At 62.8% G+C, this 12959-nt stretch overlaps 2 protein-coding genes across 2 annotated transcripts; one reads left to right on the top strand and one right to left on the bottom strand.

Annotated features, from left to right (window-relative positions):
* Nucleotides 1–1056: 1056 nt before the first annotated feature.
* CREB3L3 (cAMP responsive element binding protein 3 like 3) lies at nt 1057–5000 on the top strand. Its single transcript, XM_021545108.2, has 10 exons — nt 1057–1228; nt 2042–2166; nt 2275–2530; nt 2924–3039; nt 3292–3423; nt 3501–3607; nt 3733–3801; nt 3884–3968; nt 4240–4336; nt 4523–5000. The coding sequence occupies exons 1-10, from the start codon at nt 1213–1215 to the stop codon at nt 4861–4863; spliced, it is 1344 nt and encodes a 447-aa protein (XP_021400783.2). The 5' UTR covers nt 1057–1212; the 3' UTR covers nt 4864–5000.
* A 697-nt stretch (nt 5001–5697) lies between these two features.
* On the bottom strand, nt 5698–11466 carry SIRT6 (sirtuin 6). The gene is made up of 8 exons (XM_077788841.1): nt 11370–11466; nt 9905–10032; nt 9459–9641; nt 8178–8237; nt 7313–7408; nt 7000–7080; nt 6795–6918; nt 5698–6113 (listed from the first exon to the last, which is right to left on the bottom strand). The coding sequence occupies exons 1-8, from the start codon at nt 11433–11435 to the stop codon at nt 5805–5807; spliced, it is 1047 nt and encodes a 348-aa protein (XP_077644967.1). The 5' UTR covers nt 11436–11466; the 3' UTR covers nt 5698–5804.
* Nucleotides 11467–12959: the final 1493 nt, after the last annotated feature.

Raw genomic sequence — 12959 nt, 5'->3', positions numbered from 1 at the left:
GGCCGATAAGGGGCCGTGGCCTTGTCCCCTGGGCCGCACGGAGCCTTCGTCAGCGCCGTGCCCTCCGTGCGCCCGGGGCCGCCGGGGCGGCGGCAGCTGCGTGCTGCTGGTGTCCCTCAGTGCGAGGGGGATGAAGGCTCGGCACAGCGAGGCCGCCCCAGACAGCCGCGGAATCTGCGTGGGGATGGATTTTAAACACATCCCATTCCACCCCTGCCATGGCAGGGACATCTTCCACCGTCCCAGGCTGCTCCAAGCTGGCCTTGGGCACTGCCAGGGATCCAGGGGCAGCCACAGCTGCTCTGGGCACCCTGCGCCAGGGCCTGCCAGAGAACAGTTGCTGCCCAATATCCCATCTATCCCTGCCTCTGGCACTGGGAAGCCATTCCCTGTGTCCTGTCCCTTGTCCAAAGTCCTTCTCCAGTTCCCTTGGAGCAATCCCTTGGGCATTCCCAGTGCTGTTATCCCTATTCCCATGCCCTGGGTGCTGTTATCCCCCATTCCCAGTGCCGTTATCCTCCATTCCCACTGCCATGATCCCCCAATCCCAGTGCTGTTATTCCCAACCCCAGTGCTGTTATTCCCATTCCCAGTGCCGTTATCCCTGTTCCCGTTCCCCCTCAGGTCCTCCTTGTGCCCTCCCTATTATCCCCATTTCCATTCCCAATATCCCATCCATCCCTGCCCTCTGTCCATGGGAAGGCATTCCCTGTGTCCTGTCCCTCCATCCCTTGTCAATGGTCTTTCTCCAGGGAGAGCCAGAGGGCACCAAGTTTTTTTTTGATAAGCCATAAGAGGTAGAGCCCAAGCAAACATCCCCGGATATTGCACACATCGAATGTGATTAATCCCCAGACGTCTGAAAAAAGGGAAACTGTCCCCAAAAGTGGGTGAAGGTTCATGGACAATTATAGCACCTGGACTTCGCCCGGCAGCCCCGGCCCCTCCTGCCCCGCTTGGCAGAGGAGCACAACAACATTTGGCTAATGAGTTACGGGTCCAGCCCCGGGGTGGCCCTGCCATCTCACTCTGACAGCCCCAATCAGGGCTGGGACATTTTGCAATCTGGGATATTATTTCTGTGCAGTTGGAGTTTAAACTTTGCCATTCGGGCCAGGGAATCACAAAGGAGGAGGAAGAGGAGGAGGGTGAAGGCCGGGCTTGTTGTCTACCGTGCTCCCCTGTGCTCAGAGAGGGTTGAGAGGACAATCTATGGCATCTCCCTCAGGTATGTCCCGGCTGTCACCACTCAACAAGACCCCATGGGGCCATCAGGATTCTCTGAGAGGACTCAGAGTGAAGGACAGGGTGCAATAAAGCCCCGTGTCCACCTTGGCCAGACAAATGTCAAGCAGTGACAGCTGTCCCCAGCTGGTTTGGAGGACACTTGAGTCAGTTGGGTGGCTGGTGGGTTGGTTGGTTGGTCAAGCAGGCAGAGTTGACTGGTCAATGCATTGGTCAGTGGGCTGGTCATTTGGGCAGTCCATCCATTGGTCACTTGGCCAACAGGTTGACCATTCGGTCTGTCTCTTGATCAGTTCATTGACTGACTGGTCAACCGGTTGGTCAGTGGATCAGCTGGTTGGGTAGCTGGGATGTCAGTTGGCTGATTGGCCAGTTGGGCTAGTGGTCAGCTGGCCCAGTGGCTCTGAGCCCAGGGTCTAGCAGTGAGGGACTGAGTCCCCTCCCTGGGGTGACTGGTGGCCACAGTCCCCTGCCCTCCACTTGCCACCCAGAATGATTAACCAGCCCTTCCAGCACGGTCACCTCCAGGAGGGAACCCCCTGGCTGGGCAGCTCTGGGTGGAAAACTGGAGGATTTGGGAACTTCAGCTGCTGGAAGGAGCGGGGGGCACTGCCATGCCTGGAGTCCCCACATCCTGTCCACCTGTAGGGCTTTTCCAGGTGAATCCCAACATGCCCCTGCCTCCTCCCAGCTGCCCCACGACTCGAGGTGTCCCTGGGGCCCTGCAGCTCACATGGGGGTGGCTCTGGGGGGTACCACGGGGCCTGGGCTGGACAATGACCCTGCCACCCCACAGCCATGGCCTCCAGCGCGGGCAGCCTCGAGAGCCTGGACCTGCTGGATCTCCTCTTCGACCTCCAGGACGGGATCCTGCGTGAGGTGGAGCTGGGCTCGCCGCCGGGAGCCTGGCCCCAGGACAGGGTGAGCCAGGCCCGGACCCCGCCCCGCCTCGGCCCTGCTGGGTGACAGCCCTGGGATGTCACAGCCCGGGGGATGGGTGCTCCCGGTGACGGTGCCGTGTCCCCACAGCGTGCCCCGGACAGCAAGGACTTCCTGAGCTCCGTCCTGGGCTCCGGGGACTCGGTGTCGGACTCGCCCAGCTGGTCCCCGGCCACCAGTGACAGCGGGGTGTCCGAGGACCCCCCCTCTGACCAGCATGACAGCCCCCCCCGGAGCTGTGATGGGGGTCCCCAAGAGGTCCTGTACCCCTACACCGACCCCTGCCAGGCCCAGCCCCTCCCGGCGGGGTCTGGGGTCCTGCAGCCTGAGGTCTCCATCGACCTGGGTGAGCCACACTGGGAAAGGACCGGGCTGGGGGCACTGGAGGGACTGGGGACACTGGGGAGCTGAGAGCAGTGGGGGAGGTGGGGGACTGTGAGGAAATTAAGGAGGCTGGGGGAAACTGGAAAGAACTGGGAGGTCTGGTGGGCTAGGGAGGAGATGGGGAGAGTGTGGAGAGCTTGGGAACTGGGGTGAACTGGGCAGGTGAACCAGTTGGTGTTGGGGGGGGACTAGGGCAGGACCAGAGGGACAGTTTGGGGAGACAGAGTCAGGGGCATGGGTTGGGCAGCAAGTCACCCTGGTTCTGGAGCCATGGCAGGAGGAGGGTCCTGCAGTGGGGACACTGGGGACAGTGGGGACACAGCACTGTTGACAGCTCTGCTCTGCCCTCACCCAGACATGTGGCACCCCGGGTTCTTCCTGGAGGAGAGCCAGGACCCGCCTGTGGTCCCCCCACCTGCATCCTGTGCCCTCACTGTCAAGGACCTGCTGCTCTCTGGCAGCTCTGACAATGTGAGTCCCTGTCTCTGTGTCCCCAACACTCCCTGTCCCCAGCCCTGTCCCTCCCTGGACCCTGATCATCCCCCATTCCCATCCCCATCCCTCCCCATCCCCACACTTGTTCCCTTCCCCTTCCTGGTCCTTGTCTACAATCCCTGTCCCTTCCCGGCCCAAGGCACCTTCACCGTGGTCCCAGCCAGGGTCCCTGGGGCCAGGTGGGAGCTGACCCCCACCCAAAGGTGTCACCATTCCATGTTCCTGCAGCAGCCACAGGCTCCTGGCTCCCTGCTCCGGCCGAGCCAGGGCCACTTCCAGGAGCTGGTGCTGACGGAGGACGAGAAGAAGCTGCTGTTGAAGGAGGGGGTGACCCTGCCCACGCAGCTGCCCCTCACCAAGGTGGGTGCCAGGACACCTGGGAAGGTGTGGGGTGGGGGTCCCAGCCCTGGTGGCCCTGACCCCCCGTGTCTCCCCAGTACGAGGAGCGGGTGCTGAAGAAGATCCGGAGGAAGATCCGGAACAAGCAGTCGGCTCAGGAGAGCCGCAAGAAGAAGAAGGAATACATCGATGGGCTGGAGAGCAGGTACAGAGCCCAGCCCCTCACCTGGGCACGCTGACACACCAAACCCCAGGGTGGCACCCTGGGCACTCTGCTCCTTGCCAGCCCCCCCAGCTGTCCCCTGACCCATGCTGCTCTCCCTGGCCCAGGATGTCGGCATGCACGGCCCAGAACCAGGAGCTGCAGAGGAAAGTCCTGCACCTGGAGAAGCAGAACTCGTAGGTGTTCCCGGCGCGGGATGGGGACAAGGTGGGGTGGGAAATGTTGGCAGGGAAGCTTATGGGCTCTCCCTGTTCCCAGATCTCTCCTGGAGCAGCTGAAGAAGCTCCAGGCCATGGTGGTTCAGTCGAGCAACAAGGCAGCACAGACAGGGACCTGCCTGGCGGTGCGTGGGGCCTCCAAACCCTGGGAGCCATGGAAATGGGCTGGGAGGGAGGGACGGACGGATGGATGGATGGATGGATGATGGATGGATGGATGATGGATGGATGGATGGATGATGGATGGATGGATGGATGGATGGAGGTGCACTAGTAGGACATGAAGCAAAAGGGAGGGATGGAGGAATAGATGCACTCCTGGGTCTGCCACGAGCTGTGACCCAGCTCCTGGTTCCTCTCCTCTGCTGTGCTCAGTGATGTCCTCTCTGTCCCCAGGTCCTGCTGCTCTCCTTCACCCTCATTGTCTTCCCCTCCATCAGCCCCTTCGCCTCCAGCAAGGCCGAGGCAAATGGTGACTTCAGGCCAGTACGAGGTGAGGGCTGAGCTGGGGCTGAGCTGGGGCTGTGCTGAGCTGTGCCAGGGCTATGCTGAGCTGTGCCAGGCTGTGCTGAGCTGTGCCAGGGCTATGCTGAGCTGTGCCAGGCTGTGCTGAGCTGTGCCAGGGCTGTGACAGACCCTCAGGGCCCTGGCCCAGGCCCTGACCCTCGGTGGGGCTCAGTTTTCTCCAGGTCCCTGCACAACGCCGCCGCCTCCCGCGTGGTTCACACCCAGCCCCAGGCCGGGGATGAGAAGCCCCCGGAGCCGCTGTGGTCGGAGCCGCTGCAGGAGACCCCCGAGACCCTGCACGAGGCTTTGCAGAGCACATTCCCAGCACTCCCAGACAAAGGGTCCCTCCAGAATGACACCTCGGCCACCGAGGGGCTGAGCCACGAGGACGGGGACCAGGCCGACGCTGTGCCAGGGGGTGGCTCTGCGCCACACCCGGCGCTGGCATCCCTGGCGTGGTCCGAGCCGGGGCACGGCCGGCCCGCGGTGCTGGAGCCAGCGGAGGAGCTTTAGGCAGAGCAGGAGCACGGGGGTGCCATGGGGTGACAGCACCTCATCCCTACGGGACACGCCCTCGGGGGGACCCCTCCGGGATCTGCCTCCGGATGCTGGACCTGCTTGGCTTTGCTTGGATTCTGTGAACTGGGAAGAGGAGACCGGTTCCCACTGGCCTTACTGGGAGGGAAGGGGCTGCTCCTGCCCCCCTGGCACAGTGGGAGTTGTGGAAGGGACCTGGGGTCACTCAGGATGGGGCTGAGGAAGCAGGAGGGGCCCTGGCCTGGTTGGCTGCTGATGGTGCATCTTGGCTATGGTTGGTTTTGCTCTTGGTTTTGTTTTGGTTTTAGAATTTTATTTTCATCTCTAAATATAAGATATTTTGGAAAAAATCCACCTGCTGTAGTTTAAGAGGGGGTGATCTACAAGGTTTCAAGGAGCCCTGGGCCAGGGGGACCTCAAGCCCAGCTGCCATGAGGGGCCCGGGAGAGGGGGGACACACGGCCATGCCCAACCTGGAGCTGGGGCCAGGGCACCCTCCCACAGCTCCCAGCCCCCAGTCCAACTGGGATGCAGCCAGCACCAGTCCCTTCCATGACCAAGTGACATGGAATTACAGAGTCATGGAATGGTTTGGGTTGGAAGGGACCTTAAAGCCACCCAGTGCCACCCCTGCCATGGGCAGGGACACCTTGCTGTGTCCCAGGCTGCTCCAACCTGGCCTTGGACATTTCCAGGGATCCACGGGCAGCCACAGCTGCTCTGGGAATTCCATTCCAGGGCCTCACCACCCTCACAGGGAAGAATTCCTCTATGCAAGGCCCTCCCTAGGCCCGTGGGTGCTCCGCGAGCCACAATTCAAGTATGTTTAATACTGACATAAAAAAAGGGACAATATTTAAGGGTATAAAAAAAAGTCGGTAGGAAAAGCAGCCCAGGTGAGACAGGGACAGTCCAGGTCAGGTGAGGAGAGGCTCCACCTTCATCTTCTTCACCGGCGTTGGCCCCGTGTCCGGGCTGGGACGCTCCTGCTTGAGCCCGTCACGGCGCTCCAGCGGCGCGCTCCCGGCACACGGCGCTGCCGTGCCGTTGTGCTGGCCCTGGGGCTCCTCCTTCAGCCGCCCCTGCAGCTGCTCGCCCTTGGCCAGCTCGGCGCTCTCCACCACCACCGGCCCCGTCCACTCGGGCACCTCCAGCCCCAGGTGCTTCATCAGCTTGGTCATCACCTCGTCGACGTAGCCGTGGATGCGCAGGTCGGCCTGGCGGTCCTGGACAGCAGGGACACGGCTCAGGGGACAAACGGCCCCTCCCAGGGACACGGCGATGTCCCTCATGTGTCATTCCCAAAGGGACATCAGCTGGCCCTGGGGCTCTGCTGGGGCGTGGGCTGGAGCCACACCTGGGGATGGGGACACAGGGACAGAGTGTGACGGGCACAAGGGAGCTCTGCTGATATCCCAGGAACCCCCAGCTCTGGGCATTAAAGACTTTGGACAATTGGGGCACCAACATCTGAGCAGGAACCGAGCAGGAACCGAGCGTGCCCTCCACGGGTTCCATGTGTTTGGCCCTTCCATTGGGCTGTAAACCCTGGGAGGACACAGCAGGCTCCAGGCTGAGCTTTCACTCTGCTCCTAAGACTAGCTTGGACAGGGCTTGGAGCAGCCTGGCATAGTGGAAGGTGTCCCTGCCCATGGGAGAGGGAATAAGATGAGCTTTAAGGTTCCTTCCAACCCAGCCCTTTCCATGACTCTAATATTTACCTGCCATCTCTACGTGTTTAGCAGGAGTTGCAGGTTTAAACCCTCCAACCCAGGACTCTCAGCCTGTTTGACTGCTAAGAGAGGCCACCTGGGAGGGGACAACGTGCAGGGACAAACTTGAGATGGGCCTGGAACAGGGGACAGCAGGGGAAGGGAGCAGTGCAGAGCTGCGGGACGCTCACTCACGTGTTTGGTTGCTTGGAGGTTGACGATGACCAACTTCCCTCCTCTCTTCTTGGTGATCAGTGGGAGGTTCCCGCTGGGTTTGATCTGCAGAGAGGTCCCCAGCGTGATGGAGAGATCAGCTTTCCTGCAGGGAGGAGGAGAAATCCAGAATCAGGGCATGGATGGGTGGGAAGAGGCTGTTCCCCTCCTGAGCAGGTGTCAGTACCTGCAGGCTTCATCTGCCAGCGTCAGGTCACGGTCAGGCAGGGAATCTTCCCAATCCAGAATAGTGTCTCGTAACTTCCCTCTGGAAAACACACACAGGGACCATGGTTTTCCTTGGAAAAGGCAGGAGAACAGGCAGCAGAGCTGCCCTGGCAGAGGGGACAACGACCAGAGCCTGTCCCACCCTCCCTGTCCGCACACTGTGAAGGGGTGGAGAGCACCCAGAGAGATCTTCCTGCACCTTGGGCTGCTTCTCCCACATCTGAGGGGCTGTGGGGTCACCCCCCATCCCACATCCCCGGGGGGATCCCCACCTGCAGGCCCGCAGCCCCCGGGCCTTGGTGACGCTGCAGAGGCGGCCGGTGGGCTTGAGCCCCATGCTGCCCACGACGGCGTCGCGCACGTACTGCCTGCGGAGACACGGAGCGCTCAGCGAGGGGCTGAGTGCCCAGCACGGCCTGGCATGGCCACCCCAGCTTCCCCCTGGCATGGCAACCCCAGCCCAGCTTCCCCCTGGGATGGAGATCCCAGCCCAGCTTCCCCCTGGGATGGAGATCCCACCCCAGCTTCCCCCTGGGATGGAGACCCCAGCCCAGCTTCCCTCTCAGATGGAGATCCCAGCCCGGCTTCCCCCTGGGATGGAGATCCCAGCCCAGCTTCCCCTGGGATGGAGATCCCAGCCCGGCTTCCCTCTCGGATGGAGATCCCAGCCCAGCTTCCCCCTGGGATGGAGATCCCAGCCCAGCTTCCCTCTGGGATGGAGATCCCAGCCCAGCTTCCCCCTGGGATGGAGATCCCAGCCCAGTTTCCCCCTGGGATGGAGATCCCAGCCCAGCTTCCCCCTGGGATGGAGATCCCAGCCCGGCTTCCCTCTCGGATGGAGATCCCAGCCTGGCTTCCCCTGGGATGGAGATCCCAGCCCAGCTTCTCCCTGGGATGGAGATCCCAGCCCAGCTTCCCCTGGGATGGAGATCCCAGCCCAGCTTCCCCTCGGATGGAGACCCCAGCCCAGCTTCCCCCTGGGATGGAGATCCCAGCCCGGCTTCCCTCTCGGATGGAGATCCCAGCCCAGCTTCCCCTCGGATGGAGATCCCAGCCCAGCTTCCCCTGGGATGGAGACCCCAGCCCAGCTTCCCCTGGGATGGAGATCCCACCCAAGCCCCCCCAGGGCTCACGTACTTCCCGCATTTCACGCACTCTTCCACAAACATGTTCCCATGGAGCTCGGCCAACTTGTCCCTGTGGGAGAAAGGCACAGGTGAGCTGGGGAAGGGTGGGGAGTCCTGGGGGAACCCCACCTCCTCCCCAGGAACCTCGGGGGCTTCCCTGCATTCCAGCTCTGCCAGGTGATGGGCTCATCCCCAACAGGGACTCAGGAAGGGACAGCAGGTCCCAGCCTTTTAATTTCAGTGTTTCCATCTGGTTGCAGCTCCTGACCTACTCAAATCTTTGCTCCTGGGAGCACCCAGATCTTTGTTTCTCCAGCACCCAACATTCCTGTCTGTCCCTGTGCTCTTCCAGCCCTCTGACACCTGTTTTTCCTAAAATCCCCCTCAGGCTCAGAGCAGAAGCCAGAGGAAGACGCAGCCATGCTCTCCCTATTTTCCTCAGAGCCCCACGCTCACTGGGAACTTCCTCCAGGCTGCGTGAGACAGGACTGACTTGATTTCCCCCAGTTTGGCCCCAGTTCAGCTTCCTCAAGCACAGGTTTCACTTGGGAGGCAGAGCTGGGCTGAACTGAACAGGAGCCAGTGGCTCCAGGCTGTGGGAGCACCATGGAATTCTGTGATCATTCCCTACTGCTTTTCCCATGGTTGTTTGGATTAAACAGACAAACAAGGGGCTGGGAGCAGGGCCCAGGACTTGGGGCTTGTAATGACAGGAAATGCCCTGGAGGCAGCTCTGGCTGAAGGTGTTTGTGAGAGGCACCTTCTCCAAGGACACATGGATGCTCCTCACTCACATCCTGACTCATAAAATCACAGAATGAGTTGGGTTGGAAAGGACTTTAAAAGATCAACCCCCCTGCCACGGGCAGGGACACCTCCCACTGTCCCAGGCTGCTCCAAACCCCATCCAGCCTGGCCCTGACTGCTCCCAGGGATCACAGAATATCCTGAGCTGGAAGGGATCCACAAGGATCACTGAGTTCAACCCCTGGCCCTGCACAGACACCTGCACAGGGGAATGAGATGGGCTTTAAGGTGCCCCCCAACCCAAACCATTCTGGGATTCCATAATTCCATAATCTCTGTTTTTTCTATGCACAAACAGCACCTGGAAACATTTCTAGACAGCAACATCCAAGGCTGATTTGATTCCAAGACCCTCTGGAACAGCACCAGAACCTCTCCCCTCTAAATTCCAGCTGGTTTATCCCTTTCCAGCTTCCACTCCCTGTATCAGAGAGGGCAGAGATTCCTTGGGAATGAAACCCCCCGTGTGGGGCTGGGAAGGTACCGTGGGAATCCTGACCGCACGTGCAGGCCGTCCACGTTCTGGCTGACCAGGAATTTCAGGATTCCCACTCTCTGCAGCCCCAGCAGCGCCATGTGAGTCTTGGAGGGCCTGGCATTCTCGAAGGTGGTGTCGAATTTTGGGGAGAGCCCTTTTTCTTCCATAGTCCAGACACCATTGGGACCCCTGGAAAGAGCAGGAAGGGAGAGCTCAGGCTCCAGGTGCCCCATCCATGGGAGCAGAGCTCATGGATCAGCAGGATTCTGGGGGTTGATGCAAACAATGTGGGGATTCTGTGGCAACAGCTGAGATGTGCAAGAGGGAAAATGGTGTTTGCAGCTGGATCCAGGACGGACAGCAGGAATGGGGCGGGTCTGGGATAAATCAGAGCTTTCCATGAAGGAAGATGGACCTGGAGGAGGTGCCACCCTGCCAGCCCTCGGACTTACCTGAAGTCAGGGATGCCCGAGGCCGTGCTGATCCCTGCTCCTGTGTGGAACACCACATGGGAGGAGCTCCGGATCAGCTCTGCCAGCTCCTGCACCTTCCGCTCCAGCTCCTCCGGAGGGTCAAAAATCTGGGAAAACACAAAAACCAGCATGGGATGGAGAGATGTGGGCATGGATTATATGGGGAAGGAATCCTTCCCTGTGAGGGTGGGGAAGCGCTGGAATGGATTTCCCAGAGCAGCTGTGGGTGCTCCTGGATCCCTGGGATGTCCAAGGCCAGCCTGGACAGGGCTTGGAGCAACCTGGAATAGTGGAAGGTGTCCCTGCCATGGCAGGGGTGGCACTGGATGATCCTTCAGGTCTCTTCAACCCAAACCATTCTGGGATTCCATGATTCTAGAAGCCCAGTAACCCACAATTCTTCCTTATCCATGAATGATTTTGCATTCCTTAAGGACAGAAACATTTAATAGGAGAGACTCCACGCTGCCTGGAGCATCTCGCTGCAGGGACAGGGCTGGGAACTCCCAGCACCAACAGGGAGTTTGCTGCTCTGGCTGGCAGCTGGCCCAGGCTGGGCTCCAGGAGCCACCCGGGGCCACCCCACATGTGCCCCACTGTCACCAGCAGTGCCACCAGCTCTGGGGACAGGGCAGGGCCGAGGGACAGCGAGGGACACCAGATGCTGGTTTGGGCACGGGATTTAATTCCTGAGACACTTCTCCAGCCCCATCTCTGGGGACGGGGACGAGGACAGGACCCTGTGTGTCCCTGTCCCCTCACCATCCCCTGGGCTCAGGACGGGCTGCAGTGTCCCTGTGGCTCCCCTCAAACCTCGTTTTAGGCTTCCCAAACTGCTGGGGCTCAGGGGGGACACGGAGGGAGCCAAGGGGGCTGTGGGGGCAGAAGGAAGGACCAGGGTGGGGTCAGGGAGGCCATGGAAGGGGACATGGAGAGGGGACATGGAAGGGGACATGGAGAGGGGAAATGGAGAAGGGACATGGAGAGGGGACATGGAGAGGGGAAATGGAAGGGGACATGGAAGGGGACAAGGAGAGGGGATATGGAAGGGGACACGGAGAGGAGACATGGAGAGGGGATATGGAGAAGACACATGGAAGGGGACATGGAAGGGGACATGGAGAGGGGACATGGAGAAGGGACATGGAAGGGGACATGGAGAAGGGACATGGAAGGGGACACAGAGAGGGGCCGAGGGAGCCGGGGGCGGCCTGGGGGGACATGAGGGGGACCAGGGAGCCATGGGGTGTCGGGGACAGGCACCCAGGGAAGGGGGACGGGGAGGGAGCCGCGGGATGCGCTCGGGACACACGGCGGGCTCGGTGCCCGCTGGGTTCCCGAGGCCGCGGTTGCCATGGGGACGCGGCGGGCCCGCGGGAGGCCCGGCGGGCGGGCGGGGGCTGCCCCGGGCGGGCGGGGACGGCCCCGGCGGTGCCGCGCTCACCTCGGGGAGGCCGCACTTGCCCTTGTCCGAGTACGGGGACAGCCCGGCCGCGTAGCTCACCGCCATCGGCGCGGCCGCCGCGCGGCGGAAGAGCCGGGAGGGGCCGGGCCGCGGGACCGCCCCGCGCCGCCGCCGCCATCTTGGAGCCGGGCAGGGCGGGGCCGCGGGACCGCCCTGCGCCGCCGCCGCCATCTTGGAGCCGGGCAGGGCGGGGCCGCCCCGCGCCGCCGCCGCCATCTTGGAGCCGGGCAGGGCGGGGCTGCCCTCAGCGCGGCCGGGGCCGACCGGGACTGCCCGGGACCGACCGGGACTGACCCGGGACTGACCGGGACTGACCCGGGACCGACCGGGAGTGACCGGGAGTGACCCGGGACTGACCGGGACTGACCCGGGACTGCCCTCAGCGCGGCCGGGACCGCCCGGGACCGACCGGCAGTGACCGGGAGTGACCCGGGACTGACCGGGACTGACCCGGGACCGACCGGGAGTGACCGGGAGTGACCCGGGACTGACCGGGACTGACCCGGGACCGACCGGGAGTGACCGGGACTGACCCGGGACCGCCCGGGACCGACCCGGGACCGACCGGGAGTGACCGGGAGTGACCCGGGACTGACCGGGACTGACCCGGGACCGACCGGGAGTGACCGGGACTGACCCGGGACTGACCGGGACTGACCCGGGACCGACCGGGAGTGACCGGGACTGACCCGGGACCGCCCGGGACCGACCCGGGACTGCCCTCAGCGCGGCCGGGACCGACCGGGACTGACCGGGAGTGACCCGGGACCGCCCGGGAGTGACCGGGACTGACCCGGAGTAACATGGGACTGAACCGGGACCGCCCGGGACTTGACCGGGAGTGACCGGGACTGCGGGACACTGCCCCGACATTGACCCGGGACTGACCCGGGACTGCCCGGAACTGAACCAGGAGTGACCGGGACTAAACCGGGACTGACCCGGGACCACCCGGGACTGAGCGGGAGTGACCGGGACTGAACCGGGACTGACCGGAGTGACCGGGACTGAACCGGGACTGACCCAACACTGCCCCGGGACTGCCCGGGACTGCCCTGGCACTGCCCCGACATTGCCGGACACTGCCCCACCTGCACTGAACCCCTGCCCGGGGGGACACAGGATGGGCAGGGGTGCCAGGGATGGACAAGAGGTGCCACCAAGAGCAGGGGATGCCAAGGAAGGAAGGAAGGAGGGACAGGGGGTGCTGGCAAGGGCAGGAGTGCCAGGGCAGAGCAGTGGCTACCAGGGAAGGACAGGGCGTGCTGACAAAGGCCGGGATGGCAGGGAAGGACAGGGGTGCCAGGGAGGAGCAGGGGTGCCAGGGAAGGACAGGGGTGCCAGGGAGGGACAGGGGTGCCAGGGAGGAGCAGGGGTGCCAGGGAGGAGCAGGGGTGCCAGGGAAGGACAGGGGTGCCAGGGAGGGACAGGGGTGCCAGGGAGGAGCAGGGGTGCCAGGGAAGGACAGGGGTGCCAGGGAAGGACAGGGGTGCCAGGGAGGAGCAGGGGTGCCAGGGAAGGACAGGGGTGCCAGGGAAGGACAGGGGTGCCAGGGAGGGACAGGGGTGC

Source organism: Lonchura striata, chromosome 28 (genome assembly GCF_046129695.1).
Source record: "Lonchura striata isolate bLonStr1 chromosome 28, bLonStr1.mat, whole genome shotgun sequence".
NCBI classification, from domain to species: domain Eukaryota; kingdom Metazoa; phylum Chordata; class Aves; order Passeriformes; family Estrildidae; genus Lonchura; species Lonchura striata.
This window is presented reverse-complemented; position numbering and strand designations above follow the sequence as displayed.

What these genes read in the sequence shown, in the direction of transcription:
- SIRT6 (XM_077788841.1), bottom strand. Translation starts at nt 11,435, where the DNA reads ATGGCGGTGAGCTACGCGGCCGGGCTGTCCCCGTACTCGGACAAGGGC. An exon ending in GCAAGTGCGGCCTCCCCGAG is followed by an intron (nt 10,033 to 11,369) that starts GTGAGCGCGGCA and finishes GTGTTTTCCCAG; the next exon opens with ATTTTTGACCCTCCGGAGGA. An exon ending in ACCTCCAAGCAACCAAACAC is followed by an intron (nt 6,114 to 6,794) that starts GTGAGTGAGCGT and finishes CCTGCTGTCCAG; the next exon opens with GACCGCCAGGCCGACCTGCG.
- CREB3L3 (XM_021545108.2), top strand. An exon ending in GAGCCTGGCCCCAGGACAGG is followed by an intron (nt 2,167 to 2,274) that starts GTGAGCCAGGCC and finishes GTGTCCCCACAG; the next exon opens with CGTGCCCCGGACAGCAAGGA. An exon ending in AGACAGGGACCTGCCTGGCG is followed by an intron (nt 3,969 to 4,239) that starts GTGCGTGGGGCC and finishes CTCTGTCCCCAG; the next exon opens with GTCCTGCTGCTCTCCTTCAC.